The sequence below is a fragment of the Physeter macrocephalus genome, chromosome 4, assembly GCF_002837175.3.
Source record: "Physeter macrocephalus isolate SW-GA chromosome 4, ASM283717v5, whole genome shotgun sequence".
Classification (NCBI taxonomy): domain Eukaryota; kingdom Metazoa; phylum Chordata; class Mammalia; order Artiodactyla; family Physeteridae; genus Physeter; species Physeter macrocephalus.
Window position 1 is genome coordinate 68,197,356 of NC_041217.1, and position 27,283 is coordinate 68,224,638.

At 51.1% G+C, this 27,283-nt stretch overlaps 2 protein-coding genes across 2 annotated transcripts; one reads left to right on the top strand and one right to left on the bottom strand.

The window, feature by feature from the left end:
- Positions 1–350: 350 nt before the first annotated feature.
- On the bottom strand, positions 351–9,536 carry NDUFS2 (NADH:ubiquinone oxidoreductase core subunit S2). Its single transcript, XM_007112274.4, has 14 exons — positions 9,421–9,536; positions 8,509–8,615; positions 5,784–5,974; positions 4,140–4,260; positions 3,846–3,958; positions 3,516–3,590; positions 3,270–3,347; positions 3,043–3,128; positions 2,721–2,840; positions 1,884–2,013; positions 1,283–1,378; positions 1,020–1,103; positions 819–876; positions 351–626 (listed from the first exon to the last, which is right to left on the bottom strand). The coding sequence occupies exons 1-14, from the start codon at positions 9,513–9,515 to the stop codon at positions 589–591; spliced, it is 1,392 nt and encodes a 463-aa protein (XP_007112336.1). The 5' UTR covers positions 9,516–9,536; the 3' UTR covers positions 351–588.
- A 3,286-nt stretch (positions 9,537–12,822) lies between these two features.
- Positions 12,823–21,031, top strand: ADAMTS4 (ADAM metallopeptidase with thrombospondin type 1 motif 4). Its single transcript, XM_007112275.3, has 9 exons — positions 12,823–13,917; positions 15,024–15,347; positions 15,599–15,731; positions 16,291–16,461; positions 17,191–17,477; positions 17,585–17,771; positions 18,025–18,200; positions 19,138–19,313; positions 19,809–21,031. The coding sequence occupies exons 1-9, from the start codon at positions 13,294–13,296 to the stop codon at positions 20,233–20,235; spliced, it is 2,505 nt and encodes an 834-aa protein (XP_007112337.1). The 5' UTR covers positions 12,823–13,293; the 3' UTR covers positions 20,236–21,031.
- The last annotated feature ends 6,252 nt before the right edge of the window (positions 21,032–27,283 follow it).

Sequence of the window (27,283 nt, forward strand, 5' to 3'; positions counted from 1 at the left end):
TGGGAAAGGCTATCTAAACCCGCCATCTCACTCTAGCCCTGTTCAGAGACAGAGCTCCAGACCCCATGATAGCCCCTTTCTCTCCCACCTGGAACTTTGTACCCAGTCTTGATTTGAAAAGTTTACCACTTAGTGTGGGCAGCAAGGTTTGGGCAGGGAGGAAGTAAGGGAAAAAGAGGAAATGGGCAATGGAGAAGTGGAAAGGACAAGAGTCACAAAAGGGGCGGAGATGAATAGGAAAAACTGCTAAGGACTGAGTCTAACAGAGAAGTAGAGGATTAACACTCATAAGTTTCCCATCAAAGTGAAAGACAGTGAGATACTGAGAAACACATACCAGAAGTTTGGGCTTGGGGCCAGAAGGCGGCTAATTTATTATAATTTCTCCTTTTCCAGTACATGCACAGAAAGCCTGACAGCTAAGCATTCATGTACGTGTACACACACACACACACACACACACACACACACACACACACACACACACACACACACACACACACACACACACACACGTCCCATTCCCAACGATGGACAGGCTCCGCAGACGAAGCAGGTAGGCAGGGAGGTCCAATGCTGTTCCCGTGCTCACCGATCTACTTCTCCAAACACAATATCTTGGGTACCTAGGAGGTCAGGGGGAGGAGAAAAAAAGTGATGTTACCAAGAATCTAGAACTCATTACTGTGCTCGGGAAACTGAGGATTTGAGTCTATGCCCATAGTCTATGTTGAACAGGAAGTGTTCAGTTTCTGTCCCCAATCAGAGTCTCAAACTCCCTTGCCTAGAACACCCCTGCTACACAACAGGCCTTGTACCTATGATGGCAACGACGTCCGCCAACATGTGTCCCTTAGACATCTTGTCCAAACCAGCCTGCAGAGATTAAGACAGCAATAGTGTTAGGCAAGATTAGCAGGGGAGGAGGAGGAGGAGTGAAAGTTCATAAAAATCTCAACCAAGACCATTAATTACTGGATTCATGTATTAGTGTTAGAATCTTTGGGGTTGGTTCTTACCAGGTGGGCAAAACCAGGAGCCTTGATCTTGCATCGATACGGGCGGCTGCTGCCATCAGACACCAGGTACACCCCAAACTCTCCCTGTCCAAGGAAGAAGGTTGGCTGCCTCCATTAACAGGAAGAACCCTTTCCTCTGCCAACAAAAACCTCCCTATTCACCCTCACGTCCTCTCTCTCACTGATGAACAAGCATTTATCTGAACATCCATCTCCAGTCACCCACTCCACATACCGTCTTTTCCTTCCCCTTCTTGCCTCACCTTAGGAGCCTCAATGGCAGTGTATGTGGCCCCTGGAGGAACTTGGTAGCCCTCAGTATACAACTTAAAGTGATGAATCAGTGACTCCATAGAAGTCTGGAGAGAGGAAAAACGGAGCATCAACAAGCCAGATCCAAACTGTATGGTAGGTGTACCCACACACAGAAAATAATCTCTACCCCGGGCTTCCCTGGTGGCGCAGTGGTTGAGAGTCCACCTGCCGATGCAGGGGACGCGGGTTCGTGCCCCGGTCCGGGAGGATCCCACATGCCGCGGAGCGGCTGGGCCCGTGAGCCATGGCCGCTGAGCCTGTGCGTCCGGAGCCTGTGCTCCGCAGCGGGAGAGGCCACAACAGTGAGAGGCCCGCGTACCGCAAACAACAACAACAACAACAAAAATCTCTACCCCCAGGGAGTCTAAAATCCCACATGTAAGTCAATGAGCAGAGAAGTTATAGAAAAAGAGAGGTGGCTACAGGAGGTTAAGAATCTTATACAGTGAATTCTTTGAAAAAGGAAAACTGAAAAGTAGGATTTAATCCAAAGATACTCCTCTCCAGCCACTGCCCCCTTTCCCCCTTTTCCCTCCCCCTATAGCTAACCTTCATCTCTGCTCGTTTTGGTGGAGACACTTTGGCATCATCAACCTTGATCTCCCCGGGAGGCATCTTGTTCAGACACTGTAAGATGATTCGAAGGCACTGGCGCATCTCCTCCACACGACACAGGTACCTGAAGTAGATGAGACAGACTCAGAGCAAGAGAAGAGCAGCCAGAGGATCAGATGTGAGGCTGGGAGGATGCCCTTGGCCGAACTGAAGAGTGCTAGGTAACTTTCCTCATTCTTTTTTCCCAGTACAGCATCTCTGCTTGGTCTGGCCACCCATATAAAACCTAGTCTTCTGATTCGAGTACTGGGCCCTCTCCTAGTTTTCTCAGACCAAATCCTCTCCTAGTTTTCTCAGACCATGTCCTGTAGTATTTCCCTCTTTAATTACCCTCTTAAACATTTTTTGGAGTATAGAACAGGTGAGAGTTAAAGTGACTCAAAAAGAAAACAGTAGCAAATTTTTCTTGGGGTCAGTAAAGAGGAATGGAATTTGAAGCTTAGAATCTAGTAGAAATAGCACTGGATCAGGAGGATTCTAGTCTCAAGCACTACTAACAGAATAACATCCCAGGCTAATCTCTAACTTTTATGCTTCAGCTTTCTCAGCTATAAGATGCAGCCAAAACTAGTTCCATCTAAGACATAAGAAGAATGTAAGGGTAAAATAAAATGTCCCATATGTGCAAGTGCTATGAAAAGCCTCCTAGTTTAACACACACAAGAGCTCCAACAGATACTGGAAAGTATGAGAAAGAAGAAAGCAGTTAAGAGAAAAGTTAGACAGGGGAAACTAGCTGGACAATGAGCCAAGGAGGGATCTGGGCCTCACCTATCATAGCAGTCCCCTCGAGAGCCAATAGGAACATCAAACTCCACCTGGTCATAAACATCATAGGGCTGGGTCTTCCGCAGGTCCCACTGGATGCCCGAGCCCCGGAGCATTACCCCGCTGTAGAGTATAATGGGACCAAGGGTCACTTTCCACAAACCAAGAAAAGAGGCATGCTCTCTTCCTCAGTCTCCCCTCTCCCTCCCGCACGCTCTGGGCATGGGATACAAAGACAGCATGGCAAGGAAGGCGCCACACCTGAAGCCAAGAGATTAAGCTGGAACCCACCCAGCCCTAAGGAGAGAAGTCTTATTCCTCACACCTAAAACCATAGTTAAGTGCGTCTTCTGCTGTCACAACCCCAATGTCGACTGTCCGATTTTGCCAGATCCTATTGTTGGTCAGCATCTGTTGAGCAAGAGAGCTGGTGTGTGAACACTCTTCATGACACTCTTCAAATACCTCTGTATTTCTTTATAACTGGGGACTAAAATCCCACAGATCCTCTTGGGGCAAAAGAGGGATTTTTCCCACTGACTCCTATCTTACCTCCTCCAGCTCATCAATGCGAAGAGAGAAGTTCTTAGAAAACTCATAAATGTCATCCATAAGCCCAAGGGGTAGGTCCTAGAAGCCAAATGGAGAATCGATAGTGAGTGCAGTCTCCACTAAGGAGAGCCAGCTCTGCCTCAGGGATACAGGGTTAGCGCTTCCATCAGCCAGGGCTGCCCTCCAGTGGCCACAGAGGATACAAGCAAGGACTGGACATTAAGAGAGGCAGGGGAGCCTGCTCACCTGGTGCACACCTCCTGGCCGGACATAAGCAGCATGCATCCGAGCCCCAGACACGCGCTCGTAGAACTCAAACATCTTGATAGGACACACTGGGAATTAGTGACAAAGTCCTGGGCCCCTAAGTCCAACACCATGATGGTCTATGCCCCCGCCCCCAGCCTGCTGGTGCCCAACCAACCCCTCATGACACAGAGCTCCTCAAGTATATAACCCAAGTTAAATATACCTTCTCCCCCTAAATGTTCTCTCTCCTTCCACTCTCATCTCCTTCATACCTTCTCTACCTCTGGCACCTCCTTCCCTTTCCCTATTCTTTCCTCCTTCTCATACCTTCTCCCTTTCTTCAAACATCCAGAAAAAAGGGGTCATGGCCCCAATGTCCAGGGCATGTGTGGTCACAGCCATGATGTGGTTCAAAAGCCGAGTGATTTCTCCAAACAGCACTGTAGAGAGGTGAAGACAAGAAGAGAAGGATATAGGAGCCAAGGATCCAGGCTGACAGAGCAGTTCTGGGCAAAGTCTGGGGTCTGCATACTAAGCTCCGGTTCGGCGCTCCTAAGATGGGGGGCGGAGGCACTATGCTGTACTCTCAGTGGGCCACAGGAAGAAGGGGATAGGGCGTACCTCGGATCCACTGTGCCCTAGGAGGAGGCTGGATGTTGAGCAACTTCTCCACAGCCAGTGAATAGGCCTGTTCGTTACACATCATGGACACATAGTCTAGCCGGTCAAAGTATGGAAGGGCCTGGGAAGAGGGAGGAATCAGGATCACATCTAACAGGCCGAGGAACCCTCAGTCTGGCTGCTAGAAGCACTGCTCTCAGTGAGCATCAGAGGTCAGTGCTACATAAACCTTCCCAATCTCAGGAGCCTCAGAAAGGCAGGATGAAACACACTGAAGGGGTGAAGGTGGGGGGACTCCGATTTGTCATGTTTACCAATTTTCATGGTGAAAATACTCCTACAAAGTCCCACTTTAAACTACCAACATTATGTAACTGACCACAGACAGAGCTGGGCTGAGTAGCACACTATTACACAATATTTCCACTATACAGATACAATGGAAGTAAATACCTAAAGAGCACACCGTAGAAAAATGTAGTAAAATAATGAAGGCATGGATTTTGATACTTGTTACCTTTTTAATATATTAAATCGCAAACTACTGTAATCTGATTTTGAATAACAGCTGTGTTTAACAACTGGCTCACAAAATTCCTGAGAATTTAACAGTCTGTTCTTGTGAGCCAGTATGAGTTAGCTCCAGCACACCACTGCCAACCAAGTCTTTTGGGCCAAGTGACACCTCTGTCAAAGAAGAACGCCTCTCTGAGATACTGCAGGAGAAAGGTAATCTCAGGAGGAAATTAAGAACACCAGGAAGAATGGGATTTGTTTCTGTAGGAAGAGTCAGGTAGAAATGGTTTTTCCCCAGAATACCAAGAAAGCTAAGTCCCAGCTGTACGCTGAACCAGCTTCAGCTTCCAGGAAGGAGGCGGAGCTAAGACGCCTCTCCTTGGAACAGCCAGTTCTTGCCCTGATGTCACTGTGACGTGGGATAAAGCTACAGGGGTTAACTCCATGGACTCTGGGACCAGAAACCATCATTGCCTGGACTCTTTGGGGGAATCACATCCTAGTCAGCTGGTTCTAAATCCTAACCCCATCGTCCTCTGTTATCAAGAGCTTTCTTCATGATAGTTAACAAAAAAAACTTCAGATTCCTATCCCAGATCCAATTTCTTCAAATCTGACCCTCATTATTTGGGTCACAGAGTTCTCCTAAAAACAGCAAACTCTGTTACAAACTCCCTCCCGGTCACTCTGACTCACTGAGTATTTCGAAAACAAACTTAGAATGCTGGAAGATACAAGAATCAGCTGTTAAACCTGGGGAGTTGACGTCTCTCTCCTCTTTCCCTGACCCCAGGGACACCAGCTTTGACGTACTAGTATGACATAAGAGCAGGGAAACTGAGGCACTAGAGTAAGGATAAAGGGGTCAGCCAAAAGTCAGCCAGAGAAGAGCTAGGAGTGTAGCTCCAGCTCCAAAGTATTTCTGTTGGATAAACAAAATCCACATGATTCAAGTCAAGCATCCCCGGCCACATCCCTCCATCCTCCCAACCAAAACTGTCCTAATAACCTCAACGGGCTACTCCTCTCAACACCCTCCTCCCCTGGGGTTTTGGGGCAGCGAACTGGCAAAGTCCCAGGTTAAAGCATCCCAGGTCCTGTCAACAGGTCCCCGTTCACCCCCCACACCTGCAGATAGGTCTTGTATTCAATGAGCTTCTCAGTGCCTCGGTGCAGCAGCCCGATGTGAGGGTCACACTTGCGCACCATCTCCCCACTCAATTCCATCACTAGCCGCAGGACTCCATGGGCTGCTGGGTGCTGGGGCCCAAAGTTCAGGGTCAGGTTCGACACCAACGTGTCCTTTGGAGGGTCCACATCTGAGAAGTGGGAAACAGTTGAGCCAAACGGTAATTCCTTTGAGAACCCCCAAAAGAAAGCAAGGAGTTAGCATCTCCCTGGAGACTTTCCATCTCATCATTCCATACTCTGCTGATTTCCTAACCTTTATCATAACCAGGAAGAAGACCATTAGATAGGAAAAAGGGAAGGGAGATTAAACTTTCTGATGGGAGGGACCATGAGCCTCACTCTTTCCGTGTCTCTCAGGATACCTTTAAAAAAAATAATAATAATAATGATAGATAACACTTATACAGTCCTTATTATGTGCCAAGCACTACTCTAAGCACTTTACTTATTTTAATTAATTTAATTATTTCAACAACCATATAAGTAGTTGATACTATTATTATCCTCATCTCATTGGAGAAATTGAGGCCAGAAAGACTAAATGAATTGTCAGAGTTAGTAAGTGGCAGAGTTAGGATTTAACTCAGCCTGGTCAGCTCCAGACTCCACACTCTTAACCACGAAGATACACTGCTCTCCAGATGTATCTGCTGAATGGCCAACTAATTGGGAAATGTATACTTAATTCTTACTACTACTAATTGACAGTTTTTACCCTCAAGAGGCTTACAATTTAATTTGGGAAATAAGTACATGTGAGAAACTAGTAACACAGGTCAAATTTACAAGTTGCCAAGTAAGTTGCTTAGCCGTTAAGTATTTAAAGAAAGGAAAGAACACTGTGAAGATCTCGTGGAGGCAAGATATGAGCTGGTTCTTAAACACAGGGAATGATTCAAATAGGTAGAGAGAAGAGGCATCCCATGCTATGGAATGAACACATGTCAAATCTTAGAAACAAGAAAGTAAATATCTATGGAACTCTTGTTTGCCAAGAGACAGAAGATTAAGTGTTGGCAGGCGGCAGGGGGTAGTGGTTCAATTATCAGTATTATTTATTTATTTATTTTAAATTTATTTATTTTATTTATTTATTTGGGGCTGCATTGGTTCTTCATTGGTGCACACGGGCTTTCTCTAGTTGTGGCAAGCAGGGGCTACTCTTCGTTGTGGCGCGTGGGCTTCTCATTGCAGTGGCTTCTCTTGTTGCGGAGCACAGACTCTAGGCGCATGGGCTTCAGTAGTTGTGGCTCGCAGTCTCGGTAGTTGTGGCACACAGGCTTAGCTACTCCGCGGCGTGTGGGATCTCTCCGGATCAGGGCTTGAACCCGTGTCCTCTGCATTGGCAGGCGGATTCTTAACCACTGCACCACCAGGGAAGCCCCAATTATCAGTATTATTAATAACACTTAGGGAGGACTTAGCATGAGCCAATCACTACATTATGTGGTTTATGTTACTTGTATCTCATTTAATCCTTACAATAACGCTATGAAGTAGGTACTTTATTCACTGGTAAATGGAGAGTTGAGATCTGAAACCACAGTCTACCTATGCAACCAAAATTCTTCACCATGGGCTTTGGAGTCAGACAGACCCATGTACAAATCCACCTGTGTCCTCGACCACTTTTTAATCTCTCTACACCACAATTTCCTCAAAATTGGGATAATATTAGTATCACTCTCATAGAGTTGTTGTAACAACTAAGTGAAATAATGCATACAAAAACACTCAGCACATGGTAAGCACTCAGCTGTTGTTACTGTTAAATTTTTGAAAGGTTAACTGGAAGTTCCTTTGAAGGTTTTCGAGCAAAAGAATGAATGACATGCTAAAATGATGTTTGGTGAAGATAAAGGCATAAACACTGTATAGGATAGCTGGAGGGAGACTGTATCAGTGGCAAGAACCCATCAAAGAGACTTCCGAAATAATCAAGGTCTCATACAAAATAAATCGAAACAACAAAGGGAGAAATGACCAGATGTGAAACATTATTAAAGAATCTGGGGCTTCCCTGGTGGCTCAGTGGTTGAGAGTCCGCCTGCCGATGCAGGGGATGCGGGTTCGTGCCCCGGTCCAGGAAGATCTCACATGCCGCGGAGCGGCTGGGCCCGTGAGCCATGGCCGCTGAGCCTGTGCGTCCGGAGCCTGTGCGTCCCTGCGTGTTATTAGACATAGACATGGAGGGCAAGAGAGAAAAAAGAGCCAAAGATGACTAAAAAGTTTCAATCCTGAGGGATTAGAATGAGGGAGTCACTCATCAAAATTAAAAATCACAAGGAAGAGCTAGTTTTGATGGGGGGAAAAATGTTTTGTATTCAGAAAGGTTTCATTTGGGTGCCAGTGGGAAAAACCACCTTGTCAAGAGAGGGAGATGGAAATATACTGAACCTCTGGAAAAAGCTGAAGCTAAAGATATAAATTTGGTAGGGATCTTCGAGGGTTGACTGGGACCTTCTCTTTCTTTTCTCTTGGAATATTCTACTTGACAAATACCTCCTATTATCACTATTGTCACGTTTGTTGAGTTGCAAGGTTAAAGAAGCAAAAAGAGTTGGCGGCTAAAATTTGCCTCACACGGAGAGCTCAAGAGCACTCAGAAATCAGTTTGGGGCATGGAGGGGTGTGGGTTGGCACAGTGGCACTGGGCACTCACCATTCCAAGGTGGAGGCTTCCAGTGGGCTGTTTCCTTGGTGGGGTACATGACAGCGCCCCCAAACTGCTCTGCCCATTCCACATCTGGCTGCCACTGCCGAACACCTCTGGGGAGGTAATGACAGATCCTAGACAAAGGGCCTGAACAGTGCTTGGTTCCTCTGTTCCCATTCACTTTCAGGTGGGCCCAGGAAAGGGTGTCTTGGATCCTTCAATGCCAAGTCACTGACACAGAGTTGTGTCGCTTTGGCAGAACAATCTGGAACTCTAGAGATTCCATCCTTACTAACAACTTATTCCTGAAATCACTTCACCCATCACCCGTACGCATGCAAAGCTGGGGATCCCAGCTCCTTTAAATTCTGGTCATATTCATATTCCCATCCTGGTGAATATGAACTCAAGAAAGGTGTTTATTCAAAGTGAACCCAAGAGTAAGAAAAGAAAGAGGGGTGGGGCATGCTGGCTCCTTGGCTCTGCTCAAGTATGGCCAGAACAATGCACTTGGGGCCAACCCGGGGATTCTTGGTTTATGTTCCTCCTTTAAGTCTATCGGGGTTGCTCTCCTCTTCTTCCACAGCGTCTAAGGAGGCTTTTCACCAGTCACGCCCCACCCGTGAAGGGGTTTGGGAAAAGCAGCAGGACATAAAGGGAGAGTGACATTATCACTAACACTGAGGCGCAGAGTCTCCCTCCAACTGATTTCACCTCTGGCAGATCGAGCTCAAACCCTCTTTCTTCCCTCGGCCAAGGCAGGTACCACTGGATCCTGGAACTCGATAGAGCAGGCCTGGGCGAGGGGTCACAGGCCTGGGTCATTCTTTCCTAGGGGGTCACAAGGCCCGTGGAGTCCCCGGACTCGAGAAACCCTAGCCCTGGGGACAGCGCATCGAGGGCTGCCCTTGGTCTCACCTGGTGGGCTGAATCGGCAGTCGGGCCCCAGCCCCGGGCCGCAGCACCAGGGCCGCGACGCCCCGGAGGCCGCACAGAGCCCTGAGCGTCGCCATCTTGCCCCGCCACCGACTGCGGGAAGGAGAACCGGGCGGAAGTGCCTCTTGCGCGCCTCCTTGTGGGCTTCTCGCCTATTGGCACCACGCAGCCGCCCTCTTGGAAGCTGGCGGGGTCGCCGAGCGCGAACCTGAAAACATCCGGGTTCTGCACCCCGGCTTCACTTTCGCTTAAATACCGGAGGCTGGGGCTCTTGCTTCCTACCGCTCCTGGTGGGCTCTTCTAAGGCTGAGCAGGAGAAACTTGCAGTTCCTGCTGCGGGCAGCGGCGCCCCTCGCGCACCATCGCCGAGCTGCCTGCGCGCCTTAGAAAGTGCCCTGCCGCCCGGAGCCAGGCGGACACTTACATGGGGGCCCTTCCCCACTCCTCGTCTGAGCTGTACCGCTGCTGTAGCCGTGCTCTCTGGTTGTGTCTGAGCCCTGCCCTTCTGGGGTAGACCCGGGCTTTGCCAATTACCTCCTTATCCCCGAATCCAAAAGATTCGGAGCCGGGAGAGCTAGCTAATTTCCAGACGGCCTAAATGGGTTAGGGAAAAGGGGCCCAAGTGGGGCTGGGCGGGTCTGAGAGCTCCTGCCAAAGTAAAAGAGTAGGATGCGAAGGCCACCAGCATTGGAACGGGCTGCTGGGGTGTGTAGGAGCCACCTCATGAGGAGAGGAGGTCCCCTATGGGTGACCCTGATATCTGCCAGGCTTCCAGAACCCACAGAATTACAGACCCAGGAAGTGCCCTTAGCGATGCCTCGCACCCCACTTCCATCCTGGGTCAGTCTCTTTTACCTCATATCTTTCTGACCCGGCCTCTGTACTGGCCAACGGCATAGAACTGTAGTACCACCAGGAGTCTGATCCTAATCCTGTGTGGAAGAGACAAAGAGGAGTTCCAGCCTTAGAGCTAGTTCCTGTTCTCTCTGCCTCCAAGCCCAGCTCCAGCAGGGCCACCCCTTAACTTTGCACATCCCTCCCACTTGGGGCCTGGAAAGAGTCCTTCCCCAGATCTCCTCCAGACAGGGTGCCTGGGCCACAGCCCACCAGCAGGACAGCAGGGTGAGGCAGACAGACCAGGAGAGTGGCAGAGACAGGGAATTCTTAGCTACAAAGAAAGAGGGGAAAGCCAGACTTCTAGCCTGGGAGTTGACCTAATGGGAACTGTACCAAAGGGTGAGGCCATATCCCTGGCTGTGAGAACTGACTGGGACCTGGGTGGGCTCGGCAGCCCTCACAGCGCCAGGCAGAGCCTGTGCCTCCCTGCCCCCCTCATTCGCCACCGTCTCCCTGGGCCTTCTTTCCCGGTATAGCTGAAACACAGTGAATGTGGTGATAGGGAGGACGATGTGGGGACTGCATTTATTTGCCCTGATCCAGCCTAGGAGAAGTCAGGATAGACTCCGGGCTGCTTGGCCCTAGGGGCAACTTGAGCTGGAACTAGGGTGAGGGATCCTGGGGGGCTGCCTAGGACACTGCATCTTTTGTGCCTTCTCCCTGCTGCCAACACTCCCCACACACACACTGCTGCTGTTACTCTAAGGCCTTTTGTCTCTCACTGCTTACTCGCCCCCTTTGTCCTCATCTCAGATGCGGGTGGACAGGGGCAGTAAGAGTCCTCTGGTGATAGCTCCTCTTGCTCCTGCCTCTTCTGGTTGCCCATCCTTTGTCTGACTCCTGCAGCACCAACCCCCTCCACTTAGGACCAGGGTCAGGGCATGTGGTGGGTCCTGCAGTCAGAAGGGGGTGGGTGATAAAAGGAAGTGATGGTCACCAGGGCAGGTATTAGCAACCTGAGCAGGAAGGGAGTGGAAAAGGAAGTATTCTGGCGGATGGGATGTGGAGGACAGGAGGTGACTAGGCAGAGAGTGAATAGAGGAATGGGGGCAGGGGCAGGTGGTCTGCCTCTGGGAAAGGAAAGTGCTGACTGTACTCTCCTTCCTGGGGATATCCTGGGGAAAGGAGTGGCCATAGCATGGGGTGAGCAGAAATTGCCCCTACTTCTGAACCCTTTCCTTCCTTGTCTTGAGAATCCACCCCCAAGACTTCTTTGCTGAGTTCTTTCTAGTCCCAAACCAAGGGAATCATTTTGCTTCCTTTCCCTAACATTACCTCTTCCTCCCCAAGCACTCTCTCCATCCCAGGCACTGGGTTTCTGTTTCTCTCCGTTCCCTAATTTTCCTGTACACACAATGCTGCAACCACCCTCTCCCTGTCCCATGGGGAATGAGAAATAAAAGATTACTAGGTATTCCAGGAACCACTGGGTTCTTAGGACAAGGTGGGGCCGAAAAGGGGAACCAGGTGGGGATTCCCTCTGATGGATTGACATAGGGTACTTCTGGGTTCCTGAGAGAGCACATCTTTCCTGTGCTGGGGGCTGGCTGACTTGAGGCTGGGGGAGGGTTTAGGGCAGTTGGGAGTGGGTAGGAGCAGGGCCAAGAGCCTGGGGGAAGCTACTGGGAGCTGGGCCAGGGAAATGGGGAGTCAGGAAGTGGGGAGGGGGAGCTCTGGGGGGAATGGAGGCTGGAGGCAGAATGGCTGTCTGGGCTTCGGAGGGGGCGGGGAGTGGTAATTCAGGAAAGGGGATCCTGAGGGAGAGAAGAGACGTTAGGGAAGAGGAGGTGCCACCCTAGATTTTCCTTCTATAAAAGGAAGAGTCGTTAACCCCTCCTGCCTTGTCCTCTGCCGGCTCCCTGTGCCCATTCTAAGCAGACTCATCCTACGTTTGGGCAGTACACTCCCTGATCACTGTCTCCTTGCCTGCCCCTTCTCCCTGTCTCCTGTACTCTCTCCAGCTTCTTGGTCCCATCCTGAGCAGTGTCAAGCCACCTCCTTTCTTTGTTCTGCCCTCTTGATGCTTCCTTACCTGTTCCCCACCCTCTTTCCCTGGCAGCTCACTCAGTTCCCTCGGCCCTGGAAACCAGCCTCTAGGGGCAGAGGGCATCATGAGGGATCCCTGAGAAAAGGGAGGATGTGCCAGCTTAGACAGTGGGAGCTAGAATTCTCCTGGGACCATGGTCCTTTCTTCGCGCATTGTCCAGGCCCTTTCCCTGACTTCCTACCCCTCCTGGGGCTCTGTCCCACCAAAAAGGGAAAGAGACAGCTGAGAGCTGACTGTGGGGTTTGGGAAAAGACTATGTCATCAGCTGGCCCAGTGCCTATGATCCATCCGGCTGCTAGAGATTCCCCTCCCCTGGGCAAGTCCCATTTTTTTTTTAAAGGAAAACAAAAACTAGATTTTTGGGAAGCAATGAAACACCCATCTGAGTCCTACCACCAGAGCTCCTGGCTGAATGGCTTATAGCTCAGCCAATCGTAGTGGCTCAGGATGCTTAAAAGAGCTGGCGCGGAGAAAGGCTGGGAAGAACTCACAGGGAGACCCACAGACACATAGACACGGGAGAGAGAGGAGGAGAAAGACAGAAACAAAGGCACGGCGGAAGGAGGCAGAGAGAGGACAGGCACAGAAGCGAAGCCAGACAGAGTCTGAGGGAGTGCAAAGGGAGAGGCCAGAGAAGCTGCAGAAGACACAGGCAGGGAGAAACAAAGATCCAGGAGAGGAGGGTGTGGGAGGAGAGTTTGGAGGAACCAGACCACTAGGCACCTCTCCTAAGCCTAAGGGCCAAGTTTTCTCCATCTCCTCTGAAGGTCCCCAGACCCTCTGAAAATTCTGCCTCTGACCCTGGCAGGGGTCCGAGCCCCCAGGCTGCAGAGAGGAGCTTTCCAAAGCCAGGGCGAGGAGGACTTGGTGCCCAGACGGCCTCAGTCCCTCCCAGCTTCAGCACCAGTGCCATGTCCCGGACGGACCTGCATCCCGGGAGGGGCTTGGCGGAGTGCTGCCTGCGGGGAATCCAACCCCGCCTGCTGCTTCCCATCGTGCCCGTCTCCGGGCTGCTTCTGCTGCTACTGGCCTCCCTCCTGCCCTCAGCCTGGCCGGCCAGCCCCCTCCCCCGGGAGGAGGAGATCGTGTTTCCAGAGAAGCTCAACGACAGCGTCCTGCCTGGTTTGGGCACCCCTGCCAGGCTGTGGTACCGCTTGCCGGCCTTTGGGGAGACGCTGCTACTAGAGCTGGAGCAGGACCCCGGCGTGCGGGTGGAGGGGCTGACGGTGCAATACCTGGGCCGGGCGCCTGAGCTCCTGGGTGCGGCGGAGCCGGGCACCTACCTCACTGGCACCATCAACGGAGATCCGGAGTCGGTGGCATCTCTGCACTGGGATGGGGGAGCTCTGTTAGGGGTGCTGCAGTATCGAGGGACCGAACTCCACATCCAGCCCCTGGAAGGAGGCACCCCTAACTCTGCTGGTGGGCCTGGGGCTCACATCCTACGCCGGAAGAGTCCTGCCAGCGGCCAGGGCCCCATTTGCAACGTCCAGGCTCCTCCCGGGAACCCCAGTTCCAGCCCACGAAGAGCCAAGGTAGGCAGCCCTGGAGTCTGTGTCCTGCAGTGTCCTCCTGCCATGTCTGTCCTACTGACCCCTATTCACCTTCTCTCCACCCACTTCCACTTCTGGCCAGTCTGCTGCTTCCCTCCCTTCTGCCTGCCTTTTCGCTTTCCACTGGTCTCCTTTCCTGGGAAGGCTCTGGCTTTTCCCTGCCCCAACCCTTCTCCTAGCCAGACCACTGATCCCAAGGGGCTTCCCAGAGGTGGGTCAGAGACGCTATGCTGGGAATGACCGCTCTCTCTCCCCACCCCGACCTTGCCTGGCCATGGCATCCTACTGGCAGAGTCCCCAACAGTGAGGCCCTCCTGATAGCCCCTTGGCCTTGACTCTTTTCTGGGCCCCCAATTTGATTTTCACCACCAGCGAAAGGAGTGAGGTTTGAGGCCCAAGAGATTGGCCTCTGGCTTCCGATGCTGTCTTCAAAATTGTTCTGGCAAACTGCAAACTGGGGCAGGAGTGGACTGGGGAGGAAAGGCATCCTGAACCCCCTTCTGGTCCGTCCCCTTCCCACATTGCGGACTGACTGTAAGGCTGCCTGAGGCTCCATCCTTCCTCCCTCCCACTCCCAGTCTCCCCCCTTCTTCCCTTCCTCCCTCCCTCCCTCTCTAGCTTTAATCCAGACCAGACGCTCCCTCCACGCCCGCCACGCTGAGATCTGGCCCTGGCCCTAGCTGCTGACTGAATTGTTCCTCCAACCACACAGGGCAGACACGTTGCAGCCCAGCCCTCTAGCCCCAGTCCTGCAGCCCCAGACACACTCAGGCATGGGGGACCCCAAAGTCCCTCCCAGAGGCAGTCCCAGCTGCTTTTCACCTCTTGGGCCCACATAGCCCTGGGACGTGGCATCCCCATCCCCTCCCCTTCTCAGAACCAGCAGATGATTTCTCAGCGTTACCACAAAAGCCCTGGGATTTGGAGTTGGGGGGGAGGCCCCACCAAGACCCATCAGGAATCCCGTGGGATGTATGTGGCCCAGCTGGCTCTGCTGAGTTCCAGACCCAGGAAGTAAGGGAGGGGAGAAGTGATACATGGGTCTGGGAGGCTATTTCAGGATCCTCCTCCCCTTTTTTCCTCTCCAGCGCTTTGCTTCACTGAGTAGATTTGTGGAGACCCTGGTGGTGGCAGATGACAAGATGGCGGCATTTCACGGTGCTGGGCTAAAGCGCTACCTGCTGACGGTCATGGCAGCAGCGGCCAAGGCCTTCAAGCACCCAAGCATCCGCAACCCCGTCAGCTTGGTGGTGACTCGGCTAGTGATTCTGGGGCCAGGTGAGGAAGGGCCCCAAGTAGGGCCCAGTGCCGCCCAGACCCTGCGCAGCTTCTGTGCCTGGCAGCGAGGACTCAACACCCCCGAGGACTCGGACCCTGACCACTTTGACACGGCCATTCTGTTTACCCGTCAGGTGAGGCCCCAGTCAGCACCTCAGGCCATGCACTGCACAACTCCAAGAAGCACCACTGCACAGACTGTGATGTAAATGATGCCCCTGGAGTTGTTCAACATGGTGCCTGGCCCCAGCCACACTGCCAGTGCTATCTGGGTCCTGACAGTGCTGGATACGCGGTGCCCAGGTCTCCACTAATCTGGATCTCAGCCCAGTGGACGCTGGTGTCTTGGTTCCTCATGTATTGTCTCTGATCTCCCTCTCCACAGGACCTGTGTGGGGTCTCTACTTGTGACACTCTAGGCATGGCTGATGTGGGCACTGTGTGTGACCCAGCTCGGAGCTGTGCTATCGTGGAGGATGATGGGCTCCAGTCAGCCTTCACTGCTGCTCATGAACTGGGTAAGGTACGGGTGGGGTCATGGGGCACCTGTGATGAGTGAGAGAGCTATCAGGGGTGAGGTGAGGGGACAGTGAGCTCACCAGGGTACAAATGCAAGTCACAAGGTGTTTCTTCCTTTTCCCCAGGCCTAGGTCCAGAGCCATTACCTATCTCTGCTCCGGATGTAGACAAACATTTAGATTTTTCTATTAAATGAGATAGTGTGTAGAAATCTACTGTGAACTGTGTGTGTGTGTTTGGAGGGGAGGTGGCACAGTACTGAGAGAGATTATTCACAAGAGTCAGTGATAGAGTGGATGGAATCAGGGTTGGGAATGTTGGCTATAAGGAAAAGTGGGTAGGGAGGGGCCCTGAGTGTATCATGGGGAGAGGGGAGACAGAGCAAGGGGGGCTACATATTGAGAAGCCCTTGGAGCACCGGAAAGACATTGGGGGCAAGTTGGGATGGGGAATGGATCTGGCCATCCATAGCTGCAACCAGGCTTATGATGGGCCTGCAGCCCCCTGAAGGCACAGGGATGAGACCCTTGGACCCTAACAGGGCCTCTGCTCCCACAGGCCATGTCTTCAACATGCTTCACGACAACTCAAAGCCATGTGTTGGTCTGAATGGACCTGGGAGTACCTCCCGCCATGTCATGGCTCCTGTGATGGCTCACGTGGATCCCGAGGAGCCCTGGTCCCCCTGCAGTGCCCGCTTCATCACTGACTTCCTGGACAATGGCTATGGTAAGCAGATGGCACTCGCCTTTCCCTCGTGCAGCACCCAGTTCCTGCCCCCCCACTGTACTTTCTCTTCTGCCGCATTTCACATGGGCCAAATTGACTCCTTCCAATGTGCCTCCTCTGCAGTGTGGGACGGGGTGAGAAATGCTGCTGCCTTTGTGTGGTTCCTACTTCCTCTCAGAATAAATAGCACAGCTACAGGAGGCAAGTTTTGGCTCAATAGAATTAGAACTGACCTTCTGAGGGCCACAACTGTCCAACACTGGAAGGGGCTAGTTGTGAAAGAGGTGACTGCCTTGTCACTTGAGGTGTGCATGCCTAGACGTATGACTATGATTGGGCAGGGCTGTTGATGAGAAGCAGACTCAAGAATTCTGTAGCTGGTTAGAATAGGTAGGAAGATCTAGTGCTTTGAGTTCCTATCCTGATCCTGTTCTTTAGATGTGTGTAGATGTGTGACTGTAAGTTACCTCACTTCTGTGTAGCTGATCTGTAAAACATGCATAATAACGGTAGCTACCTCATAGGCTTTGGCCATGATTAAACACGATACTGTTGGTCAAGCATTTAGCCAATGTTCATCACATAATAAGCATTGAATAAATTTAGCTGCTATTTAAAGCTTCTTCCAGTCCTAGAATTTGGATTTTAGGATCTGTCAGGCCCTGGGGAGCCCAAGGCTGGCACCCCTTCAACCTATTGGTGACTTCATACCCCTGCCTCTTTTCCCAGGGCACTGTCTCTTAGACAAGCCAGAGGCTCCCCTGCATCTGCCTGTGACTTTCCCCGGCAAGGACTACGATGCTGACCACCAGTGCCAGCTGACCTTTGGGCCTGACTCACGCCATTGTCCGCAGCTGCCGCCGCCCTGTGCAGCCCTCTGGTGCTCTGGCCATCTCAATGGCCACTCCATGTGCCAGACCAAGCATTCACCCTGGGCTGATGGTACCCCCTGTGGGCCCGCACAGGCCTGTATGGGTGGCCGCTGCCTCCACATGGACCAGCTCCAGGACTTCAATGTGAGATCCCAAGGGCAGGGGAGGGGCAGAGGGCCTGGGGGAGGAGGGCGTGGCCCTGAGCCCGAGAGAGTGTATTTATCCCACTCGTCCATTCTGTCCTTCTGCAGATCCCACAGGCTGGTGGCTGGGGCCCCTGGGGATCATGGGGTGGCTGCTCTCGGAGCTGTGGAGGTGGTGTCCAGTTCTCTTCCCGGGACTGCACACGGCCCATCCCCCGGAATGGTGGCAAGTACTGTGAGGGCCGCCATACCCGCTTTCGTTCCTGCAATACCCAGGACTGCCCAACTGGTTCAGGTGAGGGGTGGGAGGGATGGGAGCCTGGGGAGGGATTGGTAGGACAGAAAGGACTGTCCCTTGAGTTCAGGGACCGGGGAGGTGTTGACTGTCCCTGCTGTTGAGGGGAGTGACTTTACCCTTCAGGAGAGTGACAGGTAGTCTGTGGGGGAGACAGCTGCCATGCTGTCTGGAGGTCTGAGAGGCTAGGTGGAGGGGCTGGTGGGGCAGCGTGAGGAGAGAGGGGCTCTGACTGTCCATTTTAACCCTACAGCGCTGACCTTCCGTGAAGAGCAGTGTGCTGCCTACAACCACCGCACTGACCTCTTCAAGAACTTCCCAGGGCCCATGGACTGGGTTCCTCGCTACACAGGCGTGGCGCCCCGGGACCAGTGCAAACTCACCTGCCAGGCCCGGGCACTGGGCTACTACTATGTGCTGGAGCCACGGGTGAGGACCAGGATGCCCCGGGGCCCTGTCTAAGCTCACACACTGCCCAGCCCGCCCTCTACTTTCTGATGGCAGAGATCCAAAACAGCACTATTGCTGGCGTTCCCACAGCCATGCTCGGCCAGCCCAGGGGTCCACTCAGACTTCTCTGTCCGTGGGTATTTAGAAAACTAGCCCTGGACGCTGGATAAGTTGCCAATCAGGCAGCTGTAGCCTGTCCCATTTCCCTTGGTTTCTTTCCCTCTCTCTCCCCATCTTCCAGTGCTCCATTTTGTGAGAATGGAAGTGTGTGGACTTTTGGGCACTTCTCTGACCCCCTTCCCATGGGCTCCTCTGGCAAATTACAGTGGTGGCCTCACTGAGCTCATGGATGGCCAGTCCCTCACTGGACAGGCCTCCTGGAGGCAGCAATGTCCCTGCACCCCCTCTCTGTGATAGGGCCCTGGGTTGAGGCTGAAGAAGGAAGAACAAGCCTAGCAGTTTTGCATCCTTCACCCCTGTTCTGGGGAGAATGCCTGCAGGTTGACTGCCCTCTAGTGTCCAGCTGGGACGGTACCACCAAGATTTAGGGCTTGGGGTTGGGACTCAGACCTGCAATTCCCGTGTTGGCTTCTCTGCTTGCCAGCTGGGTAACCTTTGGGCAAGCTCCTAATCTTTCTAAACCTCAGTGTTCCATCTCTACAAACCTCAAATAGTGGTTGTGAGATTTATATAGCACTTAGCACAGTGCCTAATTCATAGTGAGTGCTCTGAAAATGGTGGCTTTTATGATTATCATCCCTTACAATGGCTGGGGTTCTCTCCACATTCCATCCACATCCCCTCCCTCACCCAACTTTTCTGGCATCCCCTCCCTGATGGGATATGGGTCTTGTTCGACTTACCAACCCGTTTTGACTAAGGAAGACCCTTTCATCGCTCCCTCTCTTCTCCTCAGGTGGTAGATGGGACCCCCTGTTCCCCAGACAGCTCCTCAGTCTGTGTCCAGGGCCGCTGCATCCATGCCGGCTGTGACCGCGTCATTGGCTCCAAAAAGAAGTTTGACAAGTGCATGGTGTGCGGTGGGGATGGTTCTAGCTGCAGCAAGCAGTCTGGCTCCTTCAGAAAATTCAGGTTCATTCACTATTTATTTCCTCCTCCCACATTCCTGGATGCTGTTCTGGGCCCTGGGGATACAGAGGTGAACTCAACACTGCTTCTTCTCTCAAAGAGCTCACGTACAGTCTAGTAGGGGAGACAGACGAGTTCACAGTTACAGCGCAGTGTCCCACCTGCACAAAGGTGTCAGCCTGGGCTGCTGTGAGGGCACTTGTGGGCATCAGGGAGGGATTCCCAGGAGGTGACCTCCCTTCTGGAGGAAGAATAGGAATTGGACAGGCACCAAGGAGGCGGGGCTTAGATGGGCACCTCAGTAAGGGGGCAGCAGGTGTAAAGGCCCAGAGAGAAGAGGAAGGAGGGCACATTTCCATGTAGCTTAGGTCTAGGCTGGACAGCTCACGTAGGTCTGGGGAGACAACCTTCTACACACATACAATCATACAAACACAGCTCAGAAAGGCTGAGAGGATTCAGGAAGATGCTGAGTTCTCTTCTACTCCTTGCACACAGGTACGGATACAACAATGTGGTCACCATCCCCGCAGGGGCCACCCACATCCTGGTCCGGCAGCAGGGTACCCCTGGTGTCCGGAGCCTCTACCTGGCCCTGAAGCTCCCCGACGGCTCCTATGCCCTCAATGGTGAATACACGCTGATACCCTCCCCCACAGACGTGGTCCTGCCCGGGGCAGTCAGCTTGCGCTACAGCGGGGCCACTGCAGCCTCGGAGACACTGTCCGGCCACGGGCCCCTGGCTCAGCCCTTGACGCTGGAGGTCCTGGTGGCTGGCAACCCCCAGAACGTACGCCTCCGCTACAGCTTCTTCGTGCCCTGGCCAGCCCCTTCAACGCCACGCCCCGCTCCCCAGGACTGGGTGCACCGCAAGGCACAGATTCTGGAGATCCTCCGGCGGCGCTCCTGGGCGGGCAGGAAATAACCTCACCGTCCCGGCTGCCCCTTCTGGGCACCGGGGCCTCGGACTTGGCTGGGAGAATGAGGGGGCTCGGCAGCTGCCTCGCACCGAGACACAGTTGGGGAGGGGCTGTGAGATGAGCCCGCCCCTCCTCTCTGCCCTACCGAGCAGGCTGGCCCTGCCCGGGTTTCCTGCCCTGGATGGCTGGTGGATGGAAGGGGCTGGGAGATAGTCCCCTATCTAAACTGCCCCCTCTGCCCTGCTGGTCACAGGAGGGAGGGGGAAGGCAGGGTAGACCCCGGTTGTATTTATTTAGTATTTATTCACTTTTATTTAGCACCAGGGAAGGGGATAAGGGCTAGGGTCCTGGGGAAACTGACCCACTGTCCTCATAGCCCTCACCCTGTCTAGGAAATCCAGGGTGGTGGTGATAGGTGTAAGTGACCTGTGTGTGTGCGTGTGTGTGTGTGAGAAGATGTGTGTGTGTGTGTGTGTGTGTGTGTGTGTGTGTGTGTGTGTGTGAGGTTCCTCCTGCCTAGCTTTCCTCTCCCTGAATTTTATTTTCTGGGAGAGGAAGAGTCAAGGGTAGGATAGGCCTTCAGGGAGTAAGGGATTATCATATTTTAAAATATAAATTGAATTCTGCTATTTATGTGCTCCTTTTGGAGTCAGACAGATGTGGGTTGCACCCTGGCTCCACATCTCTGAACACTAGTTTCCTCATTTGACAATAATAATACCTCCCTTGGAAATTTGTTATAAGGATTAATGTAAATAAAGAACTAGCATAATGCCTAGCACTTGGTAAGTGCTCAACAAATGTCAGCTGCTGTCAGTTATTATTATCACCACCTTACCGTCCTCAGCTCCACTGTCCATGGAGTCTGCAGTGCATTTGAAGGTGGCAAAGATCTGCGTCAGTGGTGCCTGCCCTTGTCCCCCAGGCCCAGTTCCTTTGGTTGGCAGAACCCTAGCCTGGATTTTGAAGGACTGTCAGAGAAAGGACAATTCTGTCCCTGATCTCTGGAGGCTCCCAACCACATGTAGCCAGGCGTAATAAACACTTGGCTACAAGCACAATTGACAAGAACATGAATGTGAACGATAACTGGAACACTACTGTCAAAACAAACAAGCGGGCTTCCCTGGTGGCGCAGTGGTTGAGAGTCCGCCTGCCGATGCAGGGGACGCGGGTTCGTGCCCCGGTCCGGGAAGATCCCACGTGCCGCGGAGCGGCTGGGCCCGTGAGCCATGGCCACTGAGCCTGCGCGTCCGGAGCCTGTGCTCCGCAACGGGAGAGGCCACAACAGTGAGAGGCCCGCATACCACAGGAAAAAAAAAAAAAAAAAGCGTTAAAGCAAACAAGCGCTTAGTAACGAGAGTGCTAGTTGAGGGGAGCTGTTATAGAAAGAGCACTGGAGCGGGAGCCGATGGGTCTGAATCTAAGTTGGGGTTCAGCATCTTCCTAGCTGGTAGTGGTGGGTAAGTCACGGATGCTGAGCCTTAGGTTGCTCATGTGTGTAATGGGGCTAAAAAATACCTGTTCCCACAGGATTGTTCTGAACAAATGTTACAATATTTTCAAAATAGTGCAGGCTGTACCCATGTGAGAAGATAGTGAAGGCTGCACCCATGTGAGAGGTTATCCTTATGACTAAGTGACTGGTACAGGGTCCCCAGAATCAACCAGTGTAAACCCAGCAGACTTCTTTGAAGATGTGATGTTAGAATGGAATTTAATAAGAGGAGTAGGGGATAGTCAGGAGGGCAAAAAAAAAAAAAGCATGGAGAGGGAGCTGAGGTGAGGGGGAGCCAGGTGTTCAGTGGTGGCGGAAATCAGTTCTACTTTTCCTTCTGAGCAGGTGACTTTGCTTAAGGGAACAGGGTTGGGAAAGGGTGGCAGGTGGACCCTGCAAGAATTTAGAGTCTTGACTGGTAGTAGCAGGACTGCTAGGCATTGGAGAAGGGCTGAATGTGGAGGTGAGGGAGGAGCTGTAGGTAAAGAAGACCCTGAGGAGGGAGTGGAAGAGGAGGAAAAGGGGGAACTAGGGGTGCCTCACTCTGCCGTAGTAGCTCTTAGCTGGGCTGCCCAATACTGCTCGGGATATGGTGCCGGGACTAGGGGCTTAAGGCGAGCCATGGAGAGTGTAGCAGTTGTGTGCACTCTGCTCACTGGGGCTGGGCTTCGCTGCTCAAGTTCTGTATGAGGCAGCGCCTTACACAGTGCCCTGGACTTTGTACCACCAAGTATGGCACTTACTCCCGTGGCAGCACTGGGAACAGGGCAACGCCCTACTCTGCTCGGCCTCTTTTCTTCCGTATGCGTGGCCCCCACTGCTGTGCTTGGGGCCAGGCCCTTCCTCCTGTCCTCCTACCAACCAGGCTAGAGGAGGGAGAAACAGGAGAGTGGGACAAGGCCAGAGCGATCTTCAACTATTTCATCTGATTAGCAAAATTGGACCACCAATAACATGTTTATAGACAGACCTTAATACTATGAGCTGATGGTACAGTAAGCAGAGTTCTGTGCTAAGTAGATGTAAAGTACAAACGCAAACAATACACAAATAAAGATGCTCACTGCAATCTGGGGGAAGGTTCTGTACTATACCTCCACAAAGAGAAATATTGGATGGTACAAAGAACTGTATGATAAGGGCAAGTTGAACTGTACAGAGATTGACGCTTGGGCTTAATGGGCTATGAGAGTTAAGGAGCGTGAGTCTTGGGCTGGACCTTGAGGAACAGGTAATCATGATAGCCATTCTTACGTTTCTTTAGTGCCGACGGTAATAAATCACTTATATACATTATTTTAAGAGAAAGCTCTTTACTCATTGACTAGGCTTCTGATTGCCATGAAGCAGTTTTTCCCAGAAAGTTACTGAGTTTAGAGGCCACCTGTGTGATTGGATGGGTGGGTGGGGGGAGGCATACAGTGAAAGAGAAGAGAAGAGAGAGCTGCTCCTCAAAGAGAATTGATGGGTATCTTGGCCCTAAATCCCTAGCAAGGCCTCACCCCTTCCTGGAATGTTCTCGCCCATACCACCCTTCCCAGACCCAGGCTGTAGACTGCCTAATATCCTGATGTCAGGAGTCCAACAAGTTCTTGCTATGGATGTGGGGAGGGCATACCTCCCTCAAAGAGCCAAGATGAGCTCTGACTCCTCAGTTGGCCTACTTATTGCCTTCATGGGCCTGAGCTGGGGTGTGGGTGTACAAGCAGGAGGAGGAACAGGAATAACAGGAACGAAGAAGGCATGGAGACAGTTCAAGTATCTGGTGCTTAAGGGAAAAAGAATGGTGATGAGCTGGAGGAAGAAGAGTCAGTGATTGCTGAGAGAGCCCAGTCCCTGCAGAAGTTCAAGGAGAGATGGACAACTATTTTATGGGATGGCAAGTGTGCCTGTGTGTTCAAGGTAGGGGAAGAGGTCGAAGCAATAACTGTGAGTTGGGCCAATTTCTTTAAGTTCTTTCTGTCCCTGAGATTCTCAACTTCAGTGATTAGAGTGGAGGAAATCTGGGCATTTGCCCAACCCCTATTTGTGTGGTGGGGGTGGGAGAGCCAGCATTCCTGAGGGGTGCCGTGGGAGCAGCTACTCGGTTACATTTCTACTCCATCTCTGGCTCCACTTCTTTAATCTCCATACGGTATTACAGTGTTTTGTTTTCTAAAATACCAGATTGATAGTAATTGACAAAACCAGCATCCCATTGGTCAGGACTTGTGGGGGAGGAAAGGGGAAGAAAGTAGAATTTAATGTAGTAACATTTTATTGGCTCAGAGGATGCTTCTGAACCAGTTGAACACCTTCCCCATTGACTGTCGCTGGGGGCAAGCTAAAATCATTGGCAGCAAGAGTAACCAGCTGACAGCTGCGGGAAACCACCAGTTCTAAAAATGCTCAGAAAGAGGCAGATGGGGGGAGGGGGGGAACAACAATACCGAACAACTTCCTCAGATAAGACCTTATATGGGGACAGGCCCAGAGTACTTAAGTAGCTCTAGGAAGGAAAGGGAGGGGAGGAAGTATAGATTGAAGGCATCCCTCACAGTCCTTGGGCAACCAATAACAGGCCCTACAAACCCAGTAATAAACAAATACACAAACAGTGACACACATTGACTTACAGGTGTCCGACTCCATAGAGATACATTAGCACATTCTCTTGATAGTGTAGATGCAAATAAGCATTGAGAAGCTGAAAATGTGAAAACTGGGGCCTGAAAATGGGTCAGAGGAAATATATTAATTGACCTAATTGCCCAGTGAGAATGAATTGTTCATCCCACTTATTTGTTCAATAAATAAGCCATTATGTTATAAACTAGAATCAAATCATTCTCTCACAGTGTCTGGAAAGGACACAGATTTTTGGAGTCAGACTGAATCTAAGCTTTGCAAGAGCCAAGATGTAATGGCATGATCTTAAATTACTTGATCTCTGAGAGCTTCAGTTTCTTTATCTGTAAAATGGGTATATTATCACCTGCATTATGGAGAGGTTGTCAGAACTTAAGAATATAATGATGTAAATGCTTGGCCCTGTGTGTGGCTTCTAGTAAGTGTCAACACATGCTGATTCTCTTCCCCTCAAATCTCTTCTGTTCCCTGTTCCCTTCCCACTCCTGCATTAGCATGAGAAAATAAGTATACCAAGGAACTTTCTAGGTCAGATCTAAAATGGGCTATTTTGTAGAATTTGTGCCAAAAGTTCTAGGTTACTTTCAGGGGATAAGAAAAAGGAAGACATGGTCTCTGTCCTCAGAGGGTTCATAGTCTGGTGGCTAAGACAGTCAGGTAAGACAAAGATTCCAGACCTGTGTGATAGGTGCCATGATAGAAGAGGCGCATAGAATATAGGGTCAAGGAAGTGTTCCTGGAGGAGGTGTCTGCCTCCCCTTCTAGAAGTAAGCTATAAGGGCTTTTGGAGAGTAGGGTAGTGGTGGAAGAAAAAAGAACTTCTGCTTGCTAGGTCAGCTCCCAGGCTCTGCTCTGTTATGCAAAATCAAAGTAAAGTGAACAGACTTGAAGCTGGTGGATAATACTGTAAGCAACTGAGTAGAGTTGGAAGGGGTAGTTTTGGGGAGAAGCTACCATCTCGGTAGAAAATGTTAAGTGGGGGAGAGAGGATTTTAAAGACATTGAGCTGTGTATTAAAATGTGCTCCAGGGGCTTCCCTGGTTGGCGCAGTGGTTGCGCGTCCGCCTGCCGATGCAGGGGAACCGGGTTCGCGCCCCGGTCCGGGAGGATCCCACATGCCGCGGAGCGGCTGGGCCCGTGAGCCATGACCGCTGGGCCTGCGCGTCCGGAGCCTGTGCTCCGCAACGGGAGAGGCCGCAGCAGAGGGAGGCCCGCATACCACAAAAAAAAAAAAAAAAAAAAAGTGCTCCTGCTTCACTCTCCCCTCCCCCATGCCTCTGATGTTTCCTTGAGAAACTAAGTAGAGATTTAAATTATGTTAAATTAGTTTTTTTATTACTAGACTGCGTTTCTTCTGTTATGTTGTGTGTCATGACTGGGCCTCTAGGGGCCCCGGGATTTATTCAGAATACAGAAAGATAGGATGTTGTGGTGGAAACCAGCATATTAGAATTTAAGGTTTCAGAAACTAGCAATTCTAGGAGATGACTAAGCCCAGGATGTGGCCAGGGTGAAAAGGAGTAGAGATGAAGGTTCTTGAAAACAGGGAGCTTGCAAATGAATGTAGAGGAGTTATCAGAAGATGGTAGATAGTAGGGATAAGAAGGTGAAGGTCAGTTTTACAAGAGTAGAACACCGTGGAGGAGCAGAGGCTGAGGAAGGATCCTCTAGAAGAACTACATTTCAATTTTCTGTATTTTCCACTACACAGTGAGATCTTTAAAAAAAAAAAATGAGGGCTTTTACTTGGCTCTTACTTTGTGCTCAAAATCAGATGTATTGAATATCTGCTCTCTGCTGGCCCTTTTCCATAATTCTCACTAATTATCACAAAACCACTTAAGACGGGTTCACTGTGTGGATGAAACCCAGAGAGTGTATTGCTCAACATCACACAGCCAGTGGGTTTCAAAGCTGCCATTGTATTCAAATCCAGTATTATCTAATTCTGAGCCTCCATAGGCACCTCCAACTCATGAGGTCCAAAGTTTAACTTGTCACCTCTACTGTTTCCCCCAAATGTGCCTCTTCTAAGTTTTGTTTCTCATTAAATGTCGCCACCATCCACCCAGTGGTCCACATTAGAAATCTGGGAGTCGAGATCTCCCTGGTGATCCAATGGTTAAGGCTCCGCGGTCGTAATGAAGGGGGCCCAGGTTCTATCCCTGGTCAGGGAACTAGATCCCACATGCCACAGCTAAGACCAGGCACAGCCAAATAAATTACTTACTTACTTACTTAATTAATTAATTAAAAAAAAGATATCCGGGAGTCCTCTTGGAGTCTTCTAACTCTCTGACTTGACACATCCAGCCAATCACCAAGTCCTATTTGCCTCCTAAAAGTTCTCAAAGGTGTCCTCTTCCTTCCAGTCCCACTGATATTACCTTGTTTTGCATGAGTTTCATCTCACTCCTGGATTGCTGCGGTAACCTCCTTAATAGGTCCCTGCTTCCAGTCTTGACCACTCCAATAATACTCCACGTTTCCACCGGAGTAAAATTCCTAGTTCTGATCGTAGCACTCTCTGTTTAGAGCACTTTAAGGCTTTCTTCTTGCCCACAGGATAAAACTCAATCTCTTTTAATGTGGTTTACGGAGTCTTTCATTATCTGGCACCTATTTACCTCTTCAGTTTCATCTTTCACCATTCCCCTGACTCTGTCGTTTAGCCTATTGATCCATTTTTTAATTTCCCCAACTCCCTAATTTCTTCCTCATTTCCCGACTTTTGCACTATGGTTTCCTGGGTCTAGAACACTATTCATCTGTTAAAAGATAATTTTCAGAAAAGGGTAAAATTATGACTCTCACACTGTTAAAGAAAAAATTATTCGGACACTTGTTAAAATGGTAAGAAAGACTTTATTCAGGACTATTGCAATAGGTGCCAAGGCTATCCCAATCAGAGAGAGATTGGGTTCAAC